Source organism: Mytilus californianus, unplaced genomic scaffold (genome assembly GCF_021869535.1).
Source record: "Mytilus californianus isolate M0D057914Y unplaced genomic scaffold, xbMytCali1.0.p SCAF_13, whole genome shotgun sequence".
NCBI classification, from domain to species: Eukaryota; Metazoa; Mollusca; class Bivalvia; order Mytilida; family Mytilidae; genus Mytilus; species Mytilus californianus.
The window spans coordinates 1,539,369-1,561,618 of record NW_026262615.1 but is presented as its reverse complement, the minus strand read 5'-3'; the positions used below and the strand labels follow the sequence as shown (position 1 = coordinate 1,561,618).

Sequence of the window (22,250 nt, the reverse complement as noted above, 5' to 3'; positions counted from 1 at the left end):
GAGATGTGGTATGATTGCTAATGATACAACTATCCACCAAAGTTCAAACGAAGTTGATGTAAGCAATTATAGGCAACCATATGGCCTTCAACAATGAAAAAAATTCATACTGTATAGTTGGCTATAAAAGGTCCGGACATGAAAAATATGAAACAATCCAATTGAGAAAACTAACAGCCTAATTAATAACAAAAGAATTTACAAAAAAACAAATATGACAGACATGAACCAATATCAACCACTGAACTACAGGCTCCTGACTTAGGACAGGCACATAAAGAATGTGGCAAGGTGAAACATGTTTATGAACTCTTAACCACCCCCTAACCTGGGGCAGTGGTGTAATTACATGTTCTAGTATTGAATATATGCAGTTAGTTTTGCACCGGACATTAAACAGCCATTCATCATCATCATTATGAGGTAAAGTATAGATGTCAATAAGATTTGTTAGTTTTGTTATACTTTATTCTTAATGAAACTATTAATTGTACATTATTAACCCAGGACTCAATTTTTTTCCCTCTAAATTAACCTGCTTAAAGTATATGTTTTTTAATCTGTGAGCAGATTTTTTAGTTTTTGCATATATCATCTCTACAAACGTAAAATTTGATTGTGTGAATTTTTCACCTAATTTCTATTATTACAATTCTATGTCCATAGCTTACTGTGAATATTGGATTTTGTGGTTTCCTAAAGTCTGCATACATGTGACTGTAGAAAATTCGTTGAACTTTTAAAATCATGGTTTACCTTGCCCCATGTAAAACACAAAAATTGGTATCCCACGAATAATAATGAATGCACAGTATTATATATTTATGTAGTATAATTAATTATTGAAGACACATGATCATTATAGGAGAGCTCAGCTGAAGAAACAAGTATCAGTCACATTCTTACCAGGTTTACTTACAAGGAAAGAAACAAAGATCTTCAAGTTACCGCGTATACAACGCAGCTTAAGAACATACATAATCAATACTATAGATCAGCTATCTGATTGTTGGCAGGTAAGTCACAATAGATCAGCTGACTGATTGTTGGCAAGTTAGTCACTATAGATCAGCAGACTGATTGTTGACAGGTAAGTCACTATAGACCAGTTGACTAATAATGGCATGTAAGACACTATAGATAAGATGACTGATTGTTGGCAGGTAATTCATTAAAGATCAGCTGACTGATTGTTGGCAGGTAAGTCACTATAGATCAGCAGAATGATTTTTGGCAGGTAAGTCACTATAGATCAGCAGAATGATTGTTGGCAGGTAAGTCACCATAGTTCAGCTGACTGATTGTTGGCAGGTAAATCACTATAGATCAGCTGACTGATTGGTAGCAGGCTAGTCACTAAAGATCAGTGGAATGATTGTTGGCAAGTAAGTTACTATAGATCAGATGACTGATTGTTGGTAGGTAAGTCACTTTGAACCAGCTGATTGATTGTTGGCAAGTTAGTCACTATAGAACAGATTGTTGGCATGCAAGTCACTTTAAATCAGCTGACTGATTGTTGGCAAGTAAGTCACTATAGACCAGAAGACTGATTGACCGCATGTAAGTCACTATAGATCAGATAACTGATTGTTGGCAAGTAAGTCACTATAGATCAGCTGACTGATTGGTAGCAGGTAAGTCACTATAGATCAGATGACTGATTGTTGGCAAGTAAGTCACTATAGATCATAAGTCACTATAGATCAGCAGACTGATTGGTAGCAGGTAAGTCACTATAGATCAGATGACTGATTGTTGGCAAGTAAGTCACTATAGATCAGCTGACTGATAGTTGGCAAGTAAGTCACTTAAGATCAGCTGACTGATAGTTGGCAAGTAAGTCACTTAAGATCAGCTGACTGATTGGTAGCATGTAAGTCACTATAGATCAGATTGTTGGCAGGTAATTCATTAAAGATCAGCTGACTGATTGTTGGCAGGTAAGTCACTATAGATCAGCAGAATGATTTTTGGCAGGTAAGTCACTATAGATCAGCAGAATGATTGTTGGCAGGTAAGTCACCATAGTTCAGCTGACTGATTGTTGGCAGGTAAATCACTATAGATCAGCTGACTGATTGGTAGCAGGCTAGTCACTAAAGATCAGTGGAATGATTGTTGGCAAGTAAGTTACTATAGATCAGATGACTGATTGTTGGTAGGTAAGTCACTTTGAACCAGCTGACTGATTGTTGGCAAGTTAGTCACTATAGAACAGATTGTTGGCATGCAAGTCACTTTAAATCAGCTGACTGATTGTTGGCAAGTAAGTCACTATAGACCAGAAGACTGATTGACCGCATGTAAGTCACTATAGATCAGATAACTGATTGTTGGCAAGTAAGTCACTATAGATCAGCTGACTGATTGGTAGCAGGTAAGTCACTATAGATCAGATGACTGATTGTTGGCAAGTAAGTCACTATAGATCATAAGTCACTATAGATCAGCAGACTGATTGGTAGCAGGTAAGTCACTATAGATCAGATGACTGATTGTTGGCAAGTAAGTCACTATAGATCAGCTGACTGATAGTTGGCAAGTAAGTCACTTAAGATCAGCTGACTGATAGTTGGCAAGTAAGTCACTTAAGATCAGCTGACTGATTGGTAGCATGTAAGTCACTATAGATCAGATTGTTGGCAGGTTAGTCACTATAGATCCTATAGATCAGTTGACTAATTGGTAGCAAGTAAGTCACTATAGATCAGTTGACTAATTGGTAGCAAGTAAGTCACTATAGATCAGTTGACTAATTGGTAGCAAGTAAGTCACTATAGATTAGATTGTTGGCAGGTAAGTCACTATAGATCAGCTGATTGATTGATAGCAGATAAGTCCCTATAGATCAACAATTGTTCATTCAGTCATCATTATGCACAGTGTCAACATCTAGATTTTGTCTGTTGTTATAGATATACAGTTATGGCAAATGTTGCTGAAATCATTCATAGACACTTTATAGGAGTGATCGCCATTAATAACAATTTTTTTTACCCTTTTTTGTGTTTTGGGCAAAAAATAAAGAAGATAGAGAAAAACTGTAAATGGAAAAAATTATCAGCAATTCAAATCAACAAAAAAAAAAGAGATTTTTGTCAGGAAGTAGTCTATTGTAGTCTACAATTTAGGAGAGTATCTATTGTCGAAGATGTACATAGACCTAGGTGAACAATACAGACTCTTTAGATCCTCAAGTTAGGTTTTGATAGCCTTATTTGTATGCAACATTTCCAGAAATTGCAATCATTGATATTGTTTGTCCATTATTATAAAATGGCAGTAATGAATGCAAACATTTCTGAATTTAACATGTTTAAAGTCTTTGAAATATTTTTTTTCAGAAAAGTAATGACCTTCAAGATCGTGCCTCTTACTTATATCTACGAGGAGCATTTTACCTAGCTGATCATAAAGCAATTGAGGCTTTAGGTGATTTAACAAGACTGGCAGAGATAGATATATCATTAGTACCAGAACTGTAAGTTATATTCAGTCGGCAGAGATAGATATATCCTAAGTACCAGAACTGTAAGTTATATTCAGTCGACAGAGATAGATATATCATTAGTACCAGAACTGTAAGTAATATTCAGTCGGCAGAGATAGATATATCCTTAGTACCAGAACTGTAAGTTATATTCAGTCGGCAGAGATAGATATATCCTTAGTACCAGAACTGTAAGTTATATTCAGTCAGCAGAGATAGATTTATCCTTAGTACCAGATACTGTAAGTTATATTCAGTCGGTAGAGATAGATATATCCTTAGTACCAGAACTGTAAGTTATATTCAGTCGGTAGTGATAGATATATCATTAGTACCAGAACTGTAAGTTATATTCAGTAGGCAGGGATAGATATATCCTTAGTACCAGAACTGTCAGTTATATTCAGTCGGCAGGGATAGATATATTCTTAGTACCAGTACTGTAAGTTATATTCAGTTGGTAGAGATAGATATATCCTTAGTACCAGAACTGTAAGTTATATTCAGTAGGCAGAGATAGATATATCATTAGTAGCAGAACTGTAAGTTATATTCAGTCGGTAGAGATAGATATATCCTTTGTACCACTGTAAGTTATATTCAGTAGGCAGAGATAGATATATCATTAGTACCAGAACTGTAAGTTATATTCAGTAGGCAGAAATAGATATATCCTTAGTACCAGAACTGTCAGTTATATTCAGTAGGCAGAGATAGATATATCCTTAGTACCAGAACTGTAAGTTATATTCAGTAGGTAGAGATAGATATATCCTTAGTACCAGAACTGTAAGTTATATTCAGTCGGTAGAGATAGATATATTCTTAGTACCAAGACTGTAAGTTATATTCAGTAGGCAGAGATAGATATATCCTTAGTACCAGAACTGTCAGTTATATTCAGTCGGTAGAGATAGATATATCCTTAGTACCAGAACTGTCAGTTATATTCAATAGGCAGAGATAGATATATCATTAGTACCAGAACTTTAAGTTATATTCAGTCGGTAGAGATAGATATATCCTTAGTACCAGAACTGTAAGTTATATTCAATAGGCAGAGATAGATATATCATTAGTACCAGAACTATAAGTTATATTCAGTCGGTAGAGATAGATATATCCTTAGTACCAGAACTGTCAGTTATATTCAGTCGGTAGAGATAGATATATCCTTAGTACCAGAACTGTAAGTTATATTCAGTAGGCAGGGATAGATATATCATTAGTACCAGAACTGTAAGTTATATTCAGTCGGTAGAGATAGATATATCCTTAGTACCAGAACTGTAAGTTATATTCAGTCGACAGAGATAGATATATCCTTAGTACCAGAACTGTCAGTTATATTCAGTAGGCAGAGATAGATATATCCTTAGTACCAGAACTGTCAGTTATATTCAGTCGGTAGAGATAGATATATCCTTAGTACCAGAACTGTAAGTTATATTCAGTCGGCAGAGATAGATATATCCTTAGTACCAGAACTGTAAGTTATATTCTGTCGGCAGAGATAGATATATCCTTAGTACCAGAACTGTAAGTTATATTCAGTCGGCAGAGATAGATATATCCTTAGTACCAGAACTGTAAGTTATATTCAGTCGGCAGAGATAGATATATCCTTAGTACCAGAACTGTAAGTTATATTCAGTAGGCAGAGATAGATATATCCTTAGTACCAGAACTGTAAGTTATATTCAGTCGGTAGAGATAGATATATCCTTAGTACCAGAACTGTCAGTTATATTCAGTCGGCAGAGATAGATATATCCTTAGTACCAGAACTGTCAGTTATATTCAGTCGGCAGAGATAGATATATCCTTAGTACCAGAACTGTCAGTTATATTCAGTCGGTAGAGATAGATATATCCTTAGTACCAGAACTGTCAGTTATATTCAGTCGGTAGAGATAGATATATCCCTAGTACCAGAACTGTCAGTTATATTCAGTTGGCAGAGATAGATATATCCTTAGTACCAGAACTGTCAGTTATATTCAGTCGGCAGAGATAGATATATCCTTAGTACCAGAACTGTCAGTTATATTCAGTCGGCAGAGATAGATATATCCTTAGTACCAGAACTGTAAGTTATATTCAGTCGGCAGAGATAGATATATCCTTAGTACCAGAACTGTAAGTTATATTCAGTCGGTAGAGATAGATATATCTTTAGTACCAGAACTGTAAGTTATATTCAGTCGACAGAGATAGATATATCCTTAGTACCAGAACTGTAAGTTATATTCAGTCGGTAGAGATAGATATATCCTTAGTACCAGAACTGTAAGTTATATTCAGTAGGCAGAGATAGATATATCCTTAGTACCAGAACTGTAAGTTTATTCTGTCGAATTTTGTTGTTATGAAAACCCAGATGTGCAAAGTAATTTCTTGAAGAAAGCTGCTAAGCTTAGTGAAGTTGACAATAGTTTTGTAAATATCCTTCAAAGAGCAATTTTTATATCCCATTTATGGGCATTATGTTTGTCCGTCTGTCCCACTTCAGGCTAAAGTTTTTTGTTATTGTTTTTGGTCAAGGTAGTGTTTGATGAAGTTGAAGTCAAATCAACTTGAAACTTAGTACACATGTTTCCTATGATATGATCTTTCTAAATTGAATGCCAAAGTAGAGTTTTTACCCCAATTTCACGGTCCACTGAACATAAAAAATGATAGTGCGAGTGGGGCATCCGTGTACTATGGACATATTCTTGTAACATATGTTTTACTGAATTAAACATTTGAGATTGCTTTATCAGACTAATGGTAGATTAAAGTTGAATTGATTTAAGGAATGACTGTAATTTTTTTTCTGTCTATGATGAATACATAAAAAATGTGGTGCACACTGAATAACCTGGGTAGCAGGTTATTTTAAAGTGTGCACCACATTTTTTATGTTGTTTCTAATAGTCAGAAAAAATATTACAGTCATTCTAAATAATTTAATTCTAAATTCCATGTTAAGCTGGAGTAAATCATGAAAAAATAGTGATGACGTCATGGTCACATAACAAAATTATGACTATTAGCTGATAGACAAAACTCTGTCTGCCAATCAGAAGAGGTGTTACATTCAAAATAAATTATTTCAGTATGGTGAAACAAGCCTACCAGAAGATACCAGAGGATGAAAAATATGACATTTTAATGAGACCAGGCATACAGCATCTCTCTGAACTGTTACATTTGGAGAGTGATGGGAGCCAGTCTCCAAAAGTACATCATAAGTTTGAGGAACCAGTTAAACTTCCTGACCATGATCTCAGTTAGTAGTTTGTAACATATAAAAAAATATGATAGAAAGTGTTCTGAAATAATGTTTGTGAATATATATATACTAATCTTTTTGATAGAAAATAAAAACAAAAAAATAGACAAAGAATTTGCAAGATACAGTTGAATTTTCTTCACTTTAATATGATTACAGTAAACTTAATTAAATTTTAATATTTTGATTGATCAGTCATAGGTTTAATATTATGAAAGTTTTTTGAAGATTTTTCCTGATTTGGTTTTCATATTTATTTTTTAAAGAATTTTCATAGTTAGTGTATGCAATTAGATTTTGTAATAATTTGCTGATTCATATTAATGTTAAGACTTTTAACAATTTTTCGCGATCATATTGTTAGTTTATTCTGAATCTTTTAGATTTTAAGGGAGCCTTCTATTACTTATGTAATTAGAGATCAAGATTAGACAACATTTTTGTAGAATTTGAACAATTTCCTAATATTTGTATGTATGGTATCAATTAGAGAGAATTGTTTTTTTTAGATTTTGAAGAATTTAGACGATTTGTTACTATGTTGGAGATGACACAAGATATGGAAACTGTGATGAGACTTTTCCAAGCATTAGAACTGAACCAACATAATGGATGTAAGTATCAGTCACTCATTCCCATCATGCATTAGAACTAAACCAACATAATGGAAGTAAGTAAAGGTCAACCATTCCCATCATGCAGGAAAATTAAACCAACATAATGGATGTAAGTAAAGGTCAACCATTCCCATCATGCAGTAGAATTAAACCAACATAATGGATGTAAGTATAGGTCAACTATTCCCATCATGCATTAGAATTAAACCAACATAATGGAAGTAAGTATCAGTCAACCATTCCCATCATGCATTAGAATTAAACCAACATAATGGATGTAAGTATAGGTCAACCATTCCCATCATGCATTAGAATTAAACCAACATAATGGAAGTAAGTATCAGTCAACCATTCCAATCATGCATTAGAATTAAACCAACATAATGGATGTAAGTATAGGTCAACAATTCTCATCATGCATTAAAATTAAACCAACATAATGGATGTAAGTATAGGTCAACCATTCCCATCATGCATTAGAATTAAACCAACATAATGGATGTAAGTATAGGTCAACCATTCCCATCATGCATTAAAATTAAATCAACATAATGGATGTAAGTATAGGTCAACCATTCCCATCATGCATTAGAATTAAACCAACATAATGGAAGTAAGTATCAGTCAACCATTCCCATCATGCAGTAGAATTAAACCAACATAATGGATGTAAGTATAGGTCAACCATTCCCATCATGCATTAAAATTAAACCAACATAATGGATGTAAGTATAGGTCAACCATTCCCATCATGCATTAGAATTAAACCAACATAATGGATGTAAGTATAGGTCAACCATTCCCATCATGCATTAGAATCAAACCAACATAATGGATGTAAGTATAGGTCAACCATTCCCATCATGCATTAAAATTAAACCAACATAATGGATGTAAGTATAGGTCAACCATTCCCATCATGCATTAGAATTAAACCAACATAATGGATGTAAGTATAGGTCAACTATTCCCATCATGCTTTAAAATTAAACCAACATAATGGATGTAAGTATAGGTCAACCATTCCCATCATGCATTAGAACTGAACCAACATAATGGATGTACGTATCAATCACCCATTCCCATCATGCATTAGAATTAAACCAACATAATGGATGTACGTATCAGTCACCCATTCCCATCATAAAGATTTTCCGTGATTTCTACATATTTAGATAGTTTTTCATGTGTGTTTATTATAAGATTAAACACATTTTTTTTTAGAGGTTATTGATGTGTAAACCGTGGCGATTAATCCACAAACTGAATAAAAGTCCAAAAGTCTTTTATGTTAAGTTTGTGAGTAAGAGCCCTGGTTTACACATCAATAACCTCAAGAAAAAAAGTGTTTAATTCTTATAATTCTTAAGCCATTGCCCAAATATTCGCTATTTCAATTTAATTAATTTTTTAGGTGTAATGGCTACTGTAATTACCATCAAATGCACAATTGACAGGTAGTAAATAAGAAGTTGGCCGCCATATTGACTTTCTAAAATCCACAAATGTTCGATAAATAAAACAGAATCTAAAAACTTCATTTTAATGAGATATTATTCGAATTTGAAGTGTACAAGTAACAAAATAATTCGCTTGTTTTCATTCGTATGACGTCGTGTTTTGCCATGACGTAAATTCGCTTTAATAATTTGTGAAATTTCGCAGAATTTTAATTTAAATTTAAATTTTATACATTTCGAAGCTTTAATGCATTATTTCTTTTTTGTTATCTCTGCATTAGAATAAAAAACAACTGTTATGTATTTGTTTTTCAATCTCAATTTGCTGAAAATCCCCGGATCCCTGCATTCATTTGTGTTGTGCATGAATAGATCACAGTGAATATTATGAAAGTAGTTTCGGAAACATGGTTTATCGAAGTGTAAACCAAGGAAAAAATTCTAATTGACCAATCCAATTCAAGTATTTGTAGATATGCAAATCATATAAGAATTATAGAATTTTATTTCCTAATAAGACAATGTATTGACAATTGATCTTGTAATCTTGCCTATCCAAGCTGCTAGATAGATAAAGATATCCCCCAAAAAGTCATGCTCTTTTGATTTTGTCAGATATATTAAACTTGAAGTTTATATAATACAGTAGACTCTGGCAAATTTGATACTCAAAATGTCAGCAAAAAATATCTTCTTAACCAATATACTGTAAATTCAGAAATTATTGCGATGTTTATATTACTGTGAAAAATGTGACACAGTTATAATCGCAATAACTTAAACTCGCATTTTGAAATTTTTATTATGAATTAACCCGGATTTTTCTCAATATTGCAAAAATTAAAATCGCACTATAGTCTAAAATGTCAAAATCGCAATAATAAATGCACGCAATAATTTCTCAATTTGACAATTAAATGAATATTCATTGTCTCTTCTGCAAAAACTGAGATGACCTAATTCTGAGATGTTCCTTTGATGCATACTGATTATAATTTAAGACAATAAAGTGGACATTGGAACATTTGAGACATTTAATCATTTATTGTATAATTTAAGACGATAAAGTGGACATTGGAACATTTGAGACATTTAATCATTTATTATAATATAATTTAAGACGATAAAGTGGACATTGGAACATTTGAGACATTTTATCAATTTATTATATAATTTTAGATGATAAAGTGGACATTGGAACATTTGAAACATTTAATCATTTATGACATAGTTTTAGACGATAAAGTGGACATTGGAACATTTGAGACATTTTATCAATTTATTATATAATTTTAGATGATAAAGTGGACATTGGAACATTTGAAACATTTAATCATTTATGACATAATTTTAGACGATAAAGTGGACTTGGAACATTTGATACATTTAATCATTTATCATATAATTTTCGATGATAAAGTGGACATTAGAACATTTGAGACATTTAATAATTTATTATATATAATTTTAGACAATAAAGTTGACATTGGAACATTTGAGACATTTAATCATTTATTATATAATTTTAGACAATAAAGTGGACATTGGATCATTTGAGACATTTAATCATTTATTATATAATTTTAGACAATAAAGTGGACATTGGATCATTTGAGACATTTAATCATTTATTATATAATTTCAGACGATAAAGTGGACATTGGAACATTTGAGACATTTAATCATTGTTATCAAGAGAATCTGGAGCATTGTCTCATGGTAGAGGAATCCATTTTAGATCATGAAGAATATGTACTGAAGTTGTCTTTACTCTGTAAAACTGATGTTGGGTCTGGCAGAATTGTGCTTACTAATAAAAGGTAATAGATGTATATTCCATGTTATCGCTATTTTACAAGATTTTTCTTTGATCTTACAGACTGAAAATTTTCTTTCTGAGCACAGTAGAGTGATATGAAAAATTATGGCTAGAAACTAATGGCGCACATGCTGTTTTCAGTTTAAACTTCAATGTCGTCATAAGCAAAATAGTGATAAACAGAATATAATTGGTCATCTCAACTTGATTGTTTTTCTCACTTTCAACATACCGGCTCAAGCGAGAAAATCAATCTTGTTGAAATGATCAAAGATAATCTATAATTATATACTGAAGAAATAATCATTTGGTGTAATCATGGCTGCAGCACATTTAAAACTACTAGGGGACATTTTAGGGCAGACATTAAAGCCCATTTTAGCGCAAAATTAATCCATTCACCTGTATTTTAGATAGCCCTAATATATGTTTGCTATTTCGAAACACTGTACTCCACATTATCCACACCTGTGAGGCCTCTCAGGGTGTCAAAGTAATCACATAATCATTAATATTTTGTCAATATAATCACCTAATTATAAAAAAAAATTTTAAACATGATAATCAAATAATAAAAAAAACAGTCCTAGATTATCAAATAATCAAATAATCATGAAATATTTGATCTGGTAATCAAATAATCACTATAAAAATGGCCAAGTAATCACATAATAAAAACCCCATGAGAAGTCTCACCTGGTTGCTATTATTTTCAGATTATTGTTTATGAAGGATGGTTCAATGGAGTGTACAGAAGTTACAAAGATTAGAGATATTGTCCTGATTGAGCAGAAACAACTGAAGTCTTTCTTTAAAACAATCGATGTACTTAGGATTCACAAAAAAGGTTTGTTGTTTGTTTAACCTAATTCAGAAGATGAAAAGAAAAATGTAAAATGAAATAAACTCAGAACAAGAATGAAAAATTCAAGGAAAAAATAGTTTTAAATTTTGGCAACAGTATTTTACTAATGTTCAAATCTCAGAAATTTTGAACGATGTTTATTCATCAAATCAAATGCTAAAATCAAGCAGTATTTCACAATAAAGTGAATAAACTGTTTAAATTATTTTAATATAATTGAGTGATTTCCTTAGAAATGCCTATTTTGATCTCCTGGCGTGTCATTCAGATTAAAAATGATGTTGTAAATTCAATTATTATCATACTGTAAATTAAGTAATTATTGCGATGTTTTTATTATTGTGACAAAAGCGACAGGGTTATAATCGCAATAATTTAAACTCGCATTTGAATATTTTTATATAAATTAAATAGGATTTTTCTCAATATCACTAAAATTAAATTCGCATTTTAGTCCAAAATGACAAAATCACAATAATAAATGCATGCAATAATTTCTGAATTTACAGTATTAAGCATGTTCACCTCATGCTTTATGTTTCAACTTTAGTCAAAACTTGTTTTCAAGATGATGCAAAGTTCACAGCCTGGTTGAAGGACGAAAGGGATCATTGGTTTGTACTGCTACAAGAATTATGGGCTGGCAAGGTCGTTTCTATAGGAACTAAGGACATCATGGCTGCAAACAAAGCTGCCAATAATGTACAACTTGTTGATGCTTTTCTCAAAAGGTATGTTCTTGATCACTGGGTCTCTGTTCCTTTGACATTTGATGTCATGCCTGGGAATGATATACCTATTTGAGATGGTCACTGATGGTGATGTTCCCTTGTATCCATCTTATGGTGTTTATATATCGCAACTTGTTCGATTCGCTCGTGTATGTAACAACGTATTTGATTTTAAAGGGACACTAGCTACGAGATATGAAAATAAATAGAATATGATTTTGTTTGGTTCAATTATTAATATAAGTGAAATGATGAAATAATAATTCGTTTTTAGCAACCAATTTGGTTCAATGTTGTCAAAAATAAGCAAAGAAACATTGCTGATGGATTATTCACTTGCAAGTGAATAATTCGACCTCATTGAATCCGTATTCATGTGACCTTCAATTTAACCTTATAGATAAAGATTGGTTACGTATGTATAAATCGTGGCCAGCTATTAAAAGGAAAAGAATGTCAAATTGAAAGTGAAACAAAGGTGAACCATTTCGTTGACTTATTCGATCCACAAAAAAATCATTCTTATACAGGTAAAATAAAGGCAACAGTAGTATACCGCTGTTCGAAACTCATAAATCGATAGAGATAAAAACAAATCTGGGTTACAAACTAAAACTGAGGGAAACGCATCAAATATAAGAGGAGAACAACGACACAACAAAAAAACGATAATTAACTTTTTATTTAACCTATAACATGAGATCAAACAGACCTAGAAAAATCCAATTGCACGAGGTAGGTAGTTATTTATACTTATGTTTATGTTTATATCGGGTTATATGACAATAGGCAGTCTCCGGTGGTCATCTCGAAAGTTAATTTGAGGGTGTCTAGACTAAAATACACACGAAATTGTGATATGTTTTATCGAGTACATGCAGTGTTAACTGTTTATTTCAGACTTATTGTAATTTGAATATACGTTTTAGTATGTTATAAATCAAGTTTGAGAATTTGAGTCAAATCGGTGAACATGAATTTGACAGCTAGTGTCCCTTTAAGGAAATAAATCTCTGTTTTACTGAAAAATTATTACACCAGGGTTTTCGATATCACAAACTAGTCAAAACATTTACTTAATTTTATCATCAGTACAAGGACATCATTAGTAAATATAAATCAACATGCAGACTTCTTATACGTTCAGGTATTTCACATCCAATCTTTTATGGTAATAATCTTTACAAAGCACAAAATGCAACAGACTTATTCAGAAGGGATATAGTTACGATACTGTTGTCAGGTCATTAAAGATGGCATATTTTGGTATTAATATTGATTCACTCATAGGGTAAAATAAACACATTTATTCTAAAACCAGTAGCTGGCATGATACAGGTTATGTTCTTCTCATTTATTTTATGATGGTATGACTCTAAACTCCTAACATGAGGTATTGTGCTTGATTTTCATATGATTAAGACATAATTTTTCAATCAGTTAAGTTGAGGTCTGGAGCTGGCATGTTAATAAATGCTAATAGTCCTTGGTTAATTTATGTCATTTTGTTTAGTTTCTTTTGTTACCTATTCTGGCATCAGACTCAGACTTCTTTTAAACTGAGTTTTACTGTGCATATTGCTGTGTGTTTGTTTATTCTACATTGAATAGATGTATAGGGTATCATCCCCAGACTCCCATATCAGCCTAAGACATAGTTGAGGTGCCGGGTGTGCAAATACGGCTTGTTTTCTTCCGGTCGTTACACATATACAAAAAGCACTGTATTAGGCATGAAGTATATGATAAATGCTAATAATCATGGAGTATAAGTTGGTGATACAGTTTGAAAGAAAACTCAAAGGAGTTGTACAAATGTTAAAAAATGTTAAGAAATCCAAGAAAAAAGAAAACCAAATAAGTGTAGTTATTGAATGATTAACACTATATATTTTGTTTCAGTTCTCAGGACCAAGACACAACTCATCATGAAAATCCTATGCAGGCTGTGATAGAACTCTGTTTTTACACACGATACATGAAGGAGAAAAGACACGAACTTCCACGAGAAACGCTAGAGACATTAGTCAATAGGATTGACCCTTGTTCTGGAGAAAGTCTGAGACAAACTGTTCAATCATTATTGTACACTCCTGGTGGTAAGTTACAAAGCATTATTAGCCAATAGGATTGACCCTTGTTCTGGAGAAAGTCTGAGACAAACTGTTCAATCATTATTGTACACTCCTGGTGGTAAGTTACAAAGCATTTAAAGATAGTTTGTTGACTTCTAAATACATTTATTTTGTATTTACATTGTGTTGCTGTCTCCAGGAAGCTATATATGAAAAATTGGGAAACTAGTTTTATTTTGGAAAAAAAATTGACTAAAAGGACATCCTTTGTTTTTCTGTTACGACAATCATTTAAAAATTCACAGTATAGTATAATCGTATGTGTAAAGGGAGGTGTACTCTGTTGATTTTGGGAAAATCTTCTTTTGCTCAATACACCTTATCGCTATTTATTCCATTTTGGATGAGGTCTGAAATTACACAACTCTTTCAAACCAGTTGAAGCTATCTGGTGCCCTGTTTTAACAATGTGCTATGTATAAAATTTTTCAAAGAGTTATGTTTAGTCATTGTAAATTGACTTCAAACAAAGCATTTTTCTTACTTCAATTTGTGTTTAAATAATTGGATCATATACTATACAAATTTCTCAATGTTCACTTCCTGCACGTTTTCCTCCTTCAGCTCATTACTGATGACCTTTGTTTTGTGACAATTACCCAAACTGGAAGTTGTCTTAATGACTTTTTTTCCCGGAATGGACTAAATAGAGATAAGTTGTACTGGTAAGAGCGCTGACTTTAATTCTCAAGGTTGCGGGTGCAAAAACAAAATTCCACACAAAACATTCATGGAATTTCACTTCAATGACTCTAAAAGCAACTACTACAAGCACATTATAAAGTCTGTATGTGGCAGTTTGTATGTGGCTCAATTCTGAAACGGCTGAATGTCATTTACTCTGTATTCATTTATTTTCGGGGGTACCAATTTTTGTGGATTGAAGAAAACTTGCATTGTTAATAATTAACATTTGATTCAGTGGTTTTTCATGTGTCTGCATGCAAGCCTATACAAAATGTGTAATTCCTTGAAAATTTAAATTCTTGGTTCACCTGTACCCAAGAAACCTATGAAAATTGGTATCCAAAGAATAATAATGAATCAACAGGAACTATTAATATAAGATATGAGGGTCCATTTCTCCAGGACTGATCTCCTTTTTACACACACACCAGTCATTCAATTTAAGGCTGTTTTGTTAGACTTTGTTGTTTTAATGCCCTCAAACATTTTTTAAGCTCACCTGGCCGAAAGGCCAAGTAAGCTTTTCTCATGACTTGGTGTCCGTCTTCCATCTTCATCTTTGTCCATTAAGTTAAAATTATAAAAATGTTCTCTTCTGAAACTACTAGGCTAAATTTAACCAAGCTTGGCCACAATCGTCATTGGGGTATCTAATTATGATTTTTACTAAAAAGTAGCCATTGTTGCAGATGAACGACACAGGCTCTTTTGAGCCTCTAGTTTTAATTTTGTCTTCCTTACTTTATATTTTTTAGGTTATTCAAGAAACACATGGGATGCTCAAAGGGTGTTTTTCATTTTTTTTTCTGTGTACACTTAAACATTTCTTGTCACGTTTGTGAAAAGGATTGCCTCTGTTTAATAAAATTTGGCTTAATTGGAAACTTTTACACTGATTTTAAAACATTGGTTATTCTATTCCCAGGTATAGATTATTTTAGCTTTATTTGGAAATTTTTTTTTGAATTTTTGGTTTTTAATGCTCTTCAACTTTGTATTTGATTTGGCCTTCCAACTAATTCCAGCTTTATTGATGAATCTTATGTAGACGAAACGCACATCTTGTGTACAAGATTATAAGCCTGGTATTTTTGATGGGTTTTTAATTGTGTCTTACATTATCTTTCAGATCCCCAACAGCATGTTTTACCGAGACTCTGGTGTGGTATGGGAGATGGAAAAATAAAAATATTTGATGCAATGGCATGGAACTTAGAATCACACTTTATACAGACTAAAACTGCTGTGGTAAATATATGAAAATTAGAAAATGTGGTATGATTGCCAATGAGACAACTCTCCACCAGAGATCAAATGATGTAGAAATTAACATTTATGGGTCCCCAAATGGCCTCAACAATGAACAAAAGCTACACTGCATAGTAAGCTATAAAAGGTCCTGAAATGACAATTAAGTATTTATATAGGCAGTTCATGAAGTAGCTGTTGATGTTTAGGCCTTTCATTCTGTTGAGTTATTTGATTTGAATAAAGATGGCATCAATCACAACATCATATTTGATTCCTTGATGTAAAATCGCTAGTGTAAAAAAGTAACAACCATCACCCCTCACCCCCATGGAACAGCCCTAAGTGTAATTCATTATTACATTGTAGATGTGTTTGGCTGATGTTGGTGGGAAACAAATTTGGGCAGGATCTTATTATATCTACATCATTGATGTACAAACCCTGAGATGTAACAGAGCTCCACTGACCGACCATGCTGACTCAGTTGTCAGTATTGTTGTTGTTAATGATGGCAGGTAAGGGGAAGTAACTGTCTAAAAAACTCATCACTCTTTAAGAATATATAAAACCAATTTAAAAGCTATTGAAAATATAAGAAAACATGATTTAGAAGAAAACATAGTTTAATTTGGTGCCTGGCTTTGAAAAGGCAAATGTACTTGATAAACAAATCAAAATTGAAGAGTTACCTAAATTTTTACAGGAGTTATGGGATTTTGAACATTGTTTTTGTCTCACCATGACGGAGTCGAAAAGCGAGACATAGGTATGCTGTTTTAGGCGCTGCAGTGGCATCAACAATGTATTAGTTTCCTATACAGAAAAAATGATAGGATGGCCAACTGCATTGCTCAACTGGCCGCCAGTTGAGCAAACAGTTGAGGGCCAGTTGAGGACTACCTGGATTTTTGCCATGCAAATTAGGTAGCCCTCAACTATCAATTGCTCAACTTTTACGCAAATTAGTTGAGCAAGGTTGAGCAAAATATCATAGTTGAGGGCTTGGTGTCCAACAGTTGAGCAATTAGAGTTGAGGGCTACCTGGCCAACAGTTGAGGACCAGTTCATTAAAAGTTGAGGGCTAGGTGGCCAATAGTTGAGGGCCAGGTCATTAAAAGTTGAGGGCTAGGTGGCCAATAGTTGAGGGCCAGGTCATTAAAAGTTGAGCATTAGCTGGTCATTGCAAACTGATGACTACAAATTGTAGAAAAAATAAATTTAAATTGTGTATTTTATATAGCCAAAATACTGCTGACAGATCTAAACTCACAACAGACTACATGACAGCTTTATCCTTGCTTTTTAAAAGTTATCTAGTAAATAAAATCTAGTTAATCCTGCAGCCATATTACTTTTTATGCAAGAAGAAGTAAGATATATATTGAAACAATGTTTAATGTTGAAAAATCCTTAATTGTCCTTTTCTTTCTTTTGTAATATCTTCCTTCCACTGTACATTTTTTCATTAATTGCACGTATGACATCTGTGGGCAACATCTTGAAATGGATAAGACCAAAGTCTGAAAGTAAAAAGAAATTTAACCTATATATATATATAATTATGATAACTATAAATGTGATAAAACACTGTTTGTAAAATTAATAAGATGACATAATCATATATCATATTTTTTAAATGTTATTTAACAAACATTTACATCAAAAGTCTGTTCTGTATTGCCTACGTTTAACCAATTATACAAATCAATTAAACTAAACAAATGTGGATAAATACAAGATAAGAATGTGTCTGATACTTTGCTTCACTATTTGAGAGAAAAAATGTTATGAAATTGTTCTTCCCCACTATTTTAATCTGTTACTGTCAGAGTGCCCCGATAAAGCAAAGTATTGTAAAAAAAAATTCTAAATGCTGTCTTCATGATTGATCACTCTATAGTTTAAACCAGAGGCTAGTAAAATTGCTCTAGCTATGTCTAAGCAAAATTGTTTTAAATTATAGTTAAAGGCCTTAATAAAATTTCTATTACACCTATTAACTGTATTTAGTGTACCTGCTCATTTAACCCTAAAACAATTTTCTTTCCTTAAAAATTTCTACCCCACCCCTTGATAAACCAAAATGACAAAAGTCAGTACAAAGGGGGGTATTCAAAGTGCACATTGCAAAAATACTCAAAACAGAAAGTGTTGTTCAACCAGAAAAAAAGATATATATATTTATCTGTCATTTGTGGATAGATGTCTTATTGGCAGTCATATCCCAGATCTCTAGTTTTATACCAAATTCATTATATTAGAAGATTCTTATTTTATTAGTAATACTTTCTAAAACAAATTGTCTTAATAATAAAAAAAATATGTCTCCTGTCTTACACATTTTGATAATATATAAATTAATGCAAAAATGTATTGTCTAAATTTTTTCTTCGCTCTAAAAAGTTAAGAAGAAACTTTAGATATCACTATTTTGAACTAAAAGAGCATATGGTGGAAATTCTAATCCAATGTACTTACCAAAAGATGTTATCCATAATTAAGTGTAAATATCAATCTTCCTAAATCCAAGAGTCATGTCATCAGAAGAATACATCTGCACTATTCAATGTCAATACAGTTATTTGTAACTTTTTGATCTACATCCATTGTAAAATTCATATTTTGTTCATGATAGCTAGAAGACATCTTTGCTTGCCATGTGCATGCTCATGCCCAGTTCAAATTTTAAATTTGTTTGAGGTTGTTTAGGGTATTGTGACAGTGTGATCCCTTTGAAATGTGCCCCTAATAATAACTGTTAATTACCTAAATCTTGAATATTTGATATATATTATAATAAAAAAAATATTGTTTGTTTTTTATCTTTGTGTTATGAGTTATAGTAATTACAGAAAAATGTATAAAAACATGTGCTTCCCTTAATTTGGCCTCAAACTCTGTGTACATTTATAATAATACTTCCTGTCTACGTGCACTACACAGAGATAAATGGAAAACAGATGGCACATAACATTTATATCACCGGCTCATATTTCTAATTGAGATGAGAAAGAGGGCATGCAAATAATTTGTGTATACATATAATTAAATAATGATACTAGAAATTAAACAAAATGTAACCTGCAACATATAGGCTAAATTCATTAGATGGAAAAAATAAAAACATTGTTCACAGAAAAAGGTCATAAAAAAGGGACAAAAAGTCATAAGGAAAAAATTAATATGTCACAATTATTTAGTTTAAACTTGTTGAAATAAAAACCTTAAGCATTCTTGAAATTCTTTCTTACAAGATATCATAAATGTATTGTAGTACAGTTTAGGAAATTGTTTATAAGCATTAATTGTTATTTGAAGATCTTTTTTTTTTTTTTTTAAATAATTCAAGTATCCAAATAGTTCTGAGTAACATGAATTGAACTATAAGGTATAACCAAAGTTTCTTGTAAAGTTGTTGCAAACAGTTATTCCTTAGACAATATAAGAAAAGGTTCCTGCAACTTTCTAGCAGACAAACTCTTTCTTGCAACATTGCAGCAAATTTGCTGCAATTTTCTCACAATCAAATAATGTTGCAGTAACATTGCGAGAATGTTGCAGGTAGCTGCAACATCCTGCAACTTTCTTGCAAACACTTCTTGCAAACAAATTTTTTTGCTGCAATATTGCCGCAATATAGTTGCAATATTGCAGCAAACTTTTCATTTCTGTAAGGGTTCTCTCTCAACTACAAAAAAAACAAAGATCTTTAGCTCAACTATACTTCAACTCCATAAAAATCAAAGATCCTTCGCTCAACTTTTCTTCAACTACATTAAAATCAAAGATAATTTGCTCAACTTTTCCTCAACTACCAAAAAATCAAAGATCAATTGCTCAACTTTTCCTCAACTACAAAAAATTTAAAGTCAGAATGCTCAACTTTTGCTCAACTACATGAATGCCAAAGATCAATTGCTCAACTTTCCCTCAACTACAAAAAAAAATCAAAGTCTGAATGCTCAACTTTTGCTCAACTACATGAAAACCAAAGATCAATTGCTCAACTTTTCCTCAACTTAATGGCCAGCTTCAGTTGAGGGCCAGTTGAGCGACATCTATCCAACATACAGTGCTTGGCCAGGTTTGAGTTGAGCTAAATTGCTCAACACCTAGCCCTCAACTATTTTGCTTAAAACCAAGCCCTCAACTGTCCGCCACATGGCCCTCAACTTTTTTTTCTGTAGGGGTTGTGATTAGGTCTAGTTTATGGTGATCCACTAGTGGTAGGTCGATGATATTTGGTATGCAGTTGTATTAGCATTGGCACATCTCATTTCCATGGAGATTAATTGGCCTTGCCCCCTCAGTCATGGTCTATTGACTTTGAAACGTTTGTTTGGTTTACATGTATTTGTTTGTGATGAGGTCACTTCATGTGGAACCACTAGTGGTAGACCAATGTTAATTGGTATGCAGTTGTATAAGCATTGGCATATCTCATTTCCATGGGAATTATTTGGCACCGCCCCCACAGTCATGGTCTTATGACTTTGAAACTTTTGCTTAGTTTATATGTATCAGTTTGTGATTAGATTAGTTTAAGATGAACCGCTAATGTTAAGTCAATGATATTTGGTATGCAAATTTATGGGCATTTGCAAGTCTCGTTTCCACAAAGATTATATAGCTCCACCCCCTCATCATGGTTCATTGACTTTGAAACTTTAAACATGTTTACAATTTAATGTTTGTGTTTAGGTTTGTTTAAAGGGAACGACTTATGATAAGTCAATGGTATTTGGTATGCAGTTGTATTAGCATTGGCACATTTCATTTCCATGGAGATTGTTTAGCCATGTACCTTCTGTCATGGTTCATTGTCTTTGAATATTTGCATAACTTACATGTTAAATTATTGCTATTTCAATTTCAACATTTGCATCATCAAAATTACAAAAAGGCGAGACATATCTTTGTGTTAACAGTTTATTTGATATTCTAACAATGACACCTTGTGAACGCAACTTCCATGAGACCGTTTAACAGAAAGCTCTCATACTTAGTAGGACTGTTTCCCATCATGTGTAGTTGACCATGCATACTGTACCTCATTTTGATTCAAATATTTTTTGGGATATTGTAACTATAAAACTTTTTTGCAAACCCAACATCTCTGAAATTGTTTCACAGAAAGCTCTCATACTTACTTGGTAGGATTATTTTCCATTATATGTGGTTAACAATATTGCACCCCATCTAAATATAATTTTGAAATGACCGTTTTTTACAGGAGTTCTGGTACTTAGACACTGTTCTACAAAAAGCCCTTAAACTTTGTAGTATTGTTTGCCATCATGTGTAGTTGACCACAGGATACCATCATTTTAATTTGGCCCTTTTTATGGGAGTAATTTAATTCCTCATTTATACAACAGGGGACATTTCGCCACGGCATAGTAATCTTTTTTTTTAATGTATATATTTAGGTATTTATACCCAACCAGTATATTGATGTTTAAAATATATATTATTTTAGATCTGAAGAGACATTAATTGTCGAAATCCGGATATGGTGTACAAATTTTTTCACCTCATGTTTGTGGTATACCATCTTTTCCGCAAGTTTATTGTTTTCTGTTTGATATTAAATTTTGTTACATCTGGTGATCCATTTATTTGGCAATCGCCATGGCAGTCAGCAGGGTTTAAGAAAATTCGTTGTTCGACCAGCTAGCTATAGTCAAATGTGTTTTGTTAAATTACACTTTTTCACTTTTTAGGTCTTTTGGAAAATGTTGTTTGTGCTGTATTTAGACCCCTCTACCAAGAATTTTTATACGCCCGTCAATTTTTGACGGGACGTATTATGGTATACAGATGTCCGCTGTCCGTCCGTCTGTCCGTCTGTCCGTCTGTCTGTCCGGCGTAAACATGTTGCACCGTAACATCAGAACGACTTATCCAAATTTTAT

The 22,250-nt window shown here is 32.6% G+C and overlaps 1 protein-coding gene across 1 annotated transcript in view; it reads left to right on the top strand.

Moving 5' to 3' along the window:
• Positions 1-872: 872 nt before the first annotated feature.
• Positions 873-22,250, top strand: part of LOC127722999 (DENN domain-containing protein 3-like) — a 29,807-nt gene continuing 8,429 nt past the window's right edge. The window contains exons 1-10 of the mRNA XM_052229411.1: positions 873-1,016; positions 3,348-3,484; positions 6,595-6,767; positions 7,280-7,384; positions 10,493-10,667; positions 11,383-11,513; positions 12,100-12,262; positions 14,165-14,361; positions 16,214-16,332; positions 16,702-16,850. Of these exons, the coding sequence (XP_052085371.1) occupies positions 6,596-6,767; positions 7,280-7,384; positions 10,493-10,667; positions 11,383-11,513; positions 12,100-12,262; positions 14,165-14,361; positions 16,214-16,332; positions 16,702-16,850 (1,211 nt within the window). The 5' untranslated portion in view covers positions 873-1,016; positions 3,348-3,484; position 6,595. The remainder of the gene's footprint in view (positions 1,017-3,347; positions 3,485-6,594; positions 6,768-7,279; positions 7,385-10,492; positions 10,668-11,382; positions 11,514-12,099; positions 12,263-14,164; positions 14,362-16,213; positions 16,333-16,701; positions 16,851-22,250) is intronic.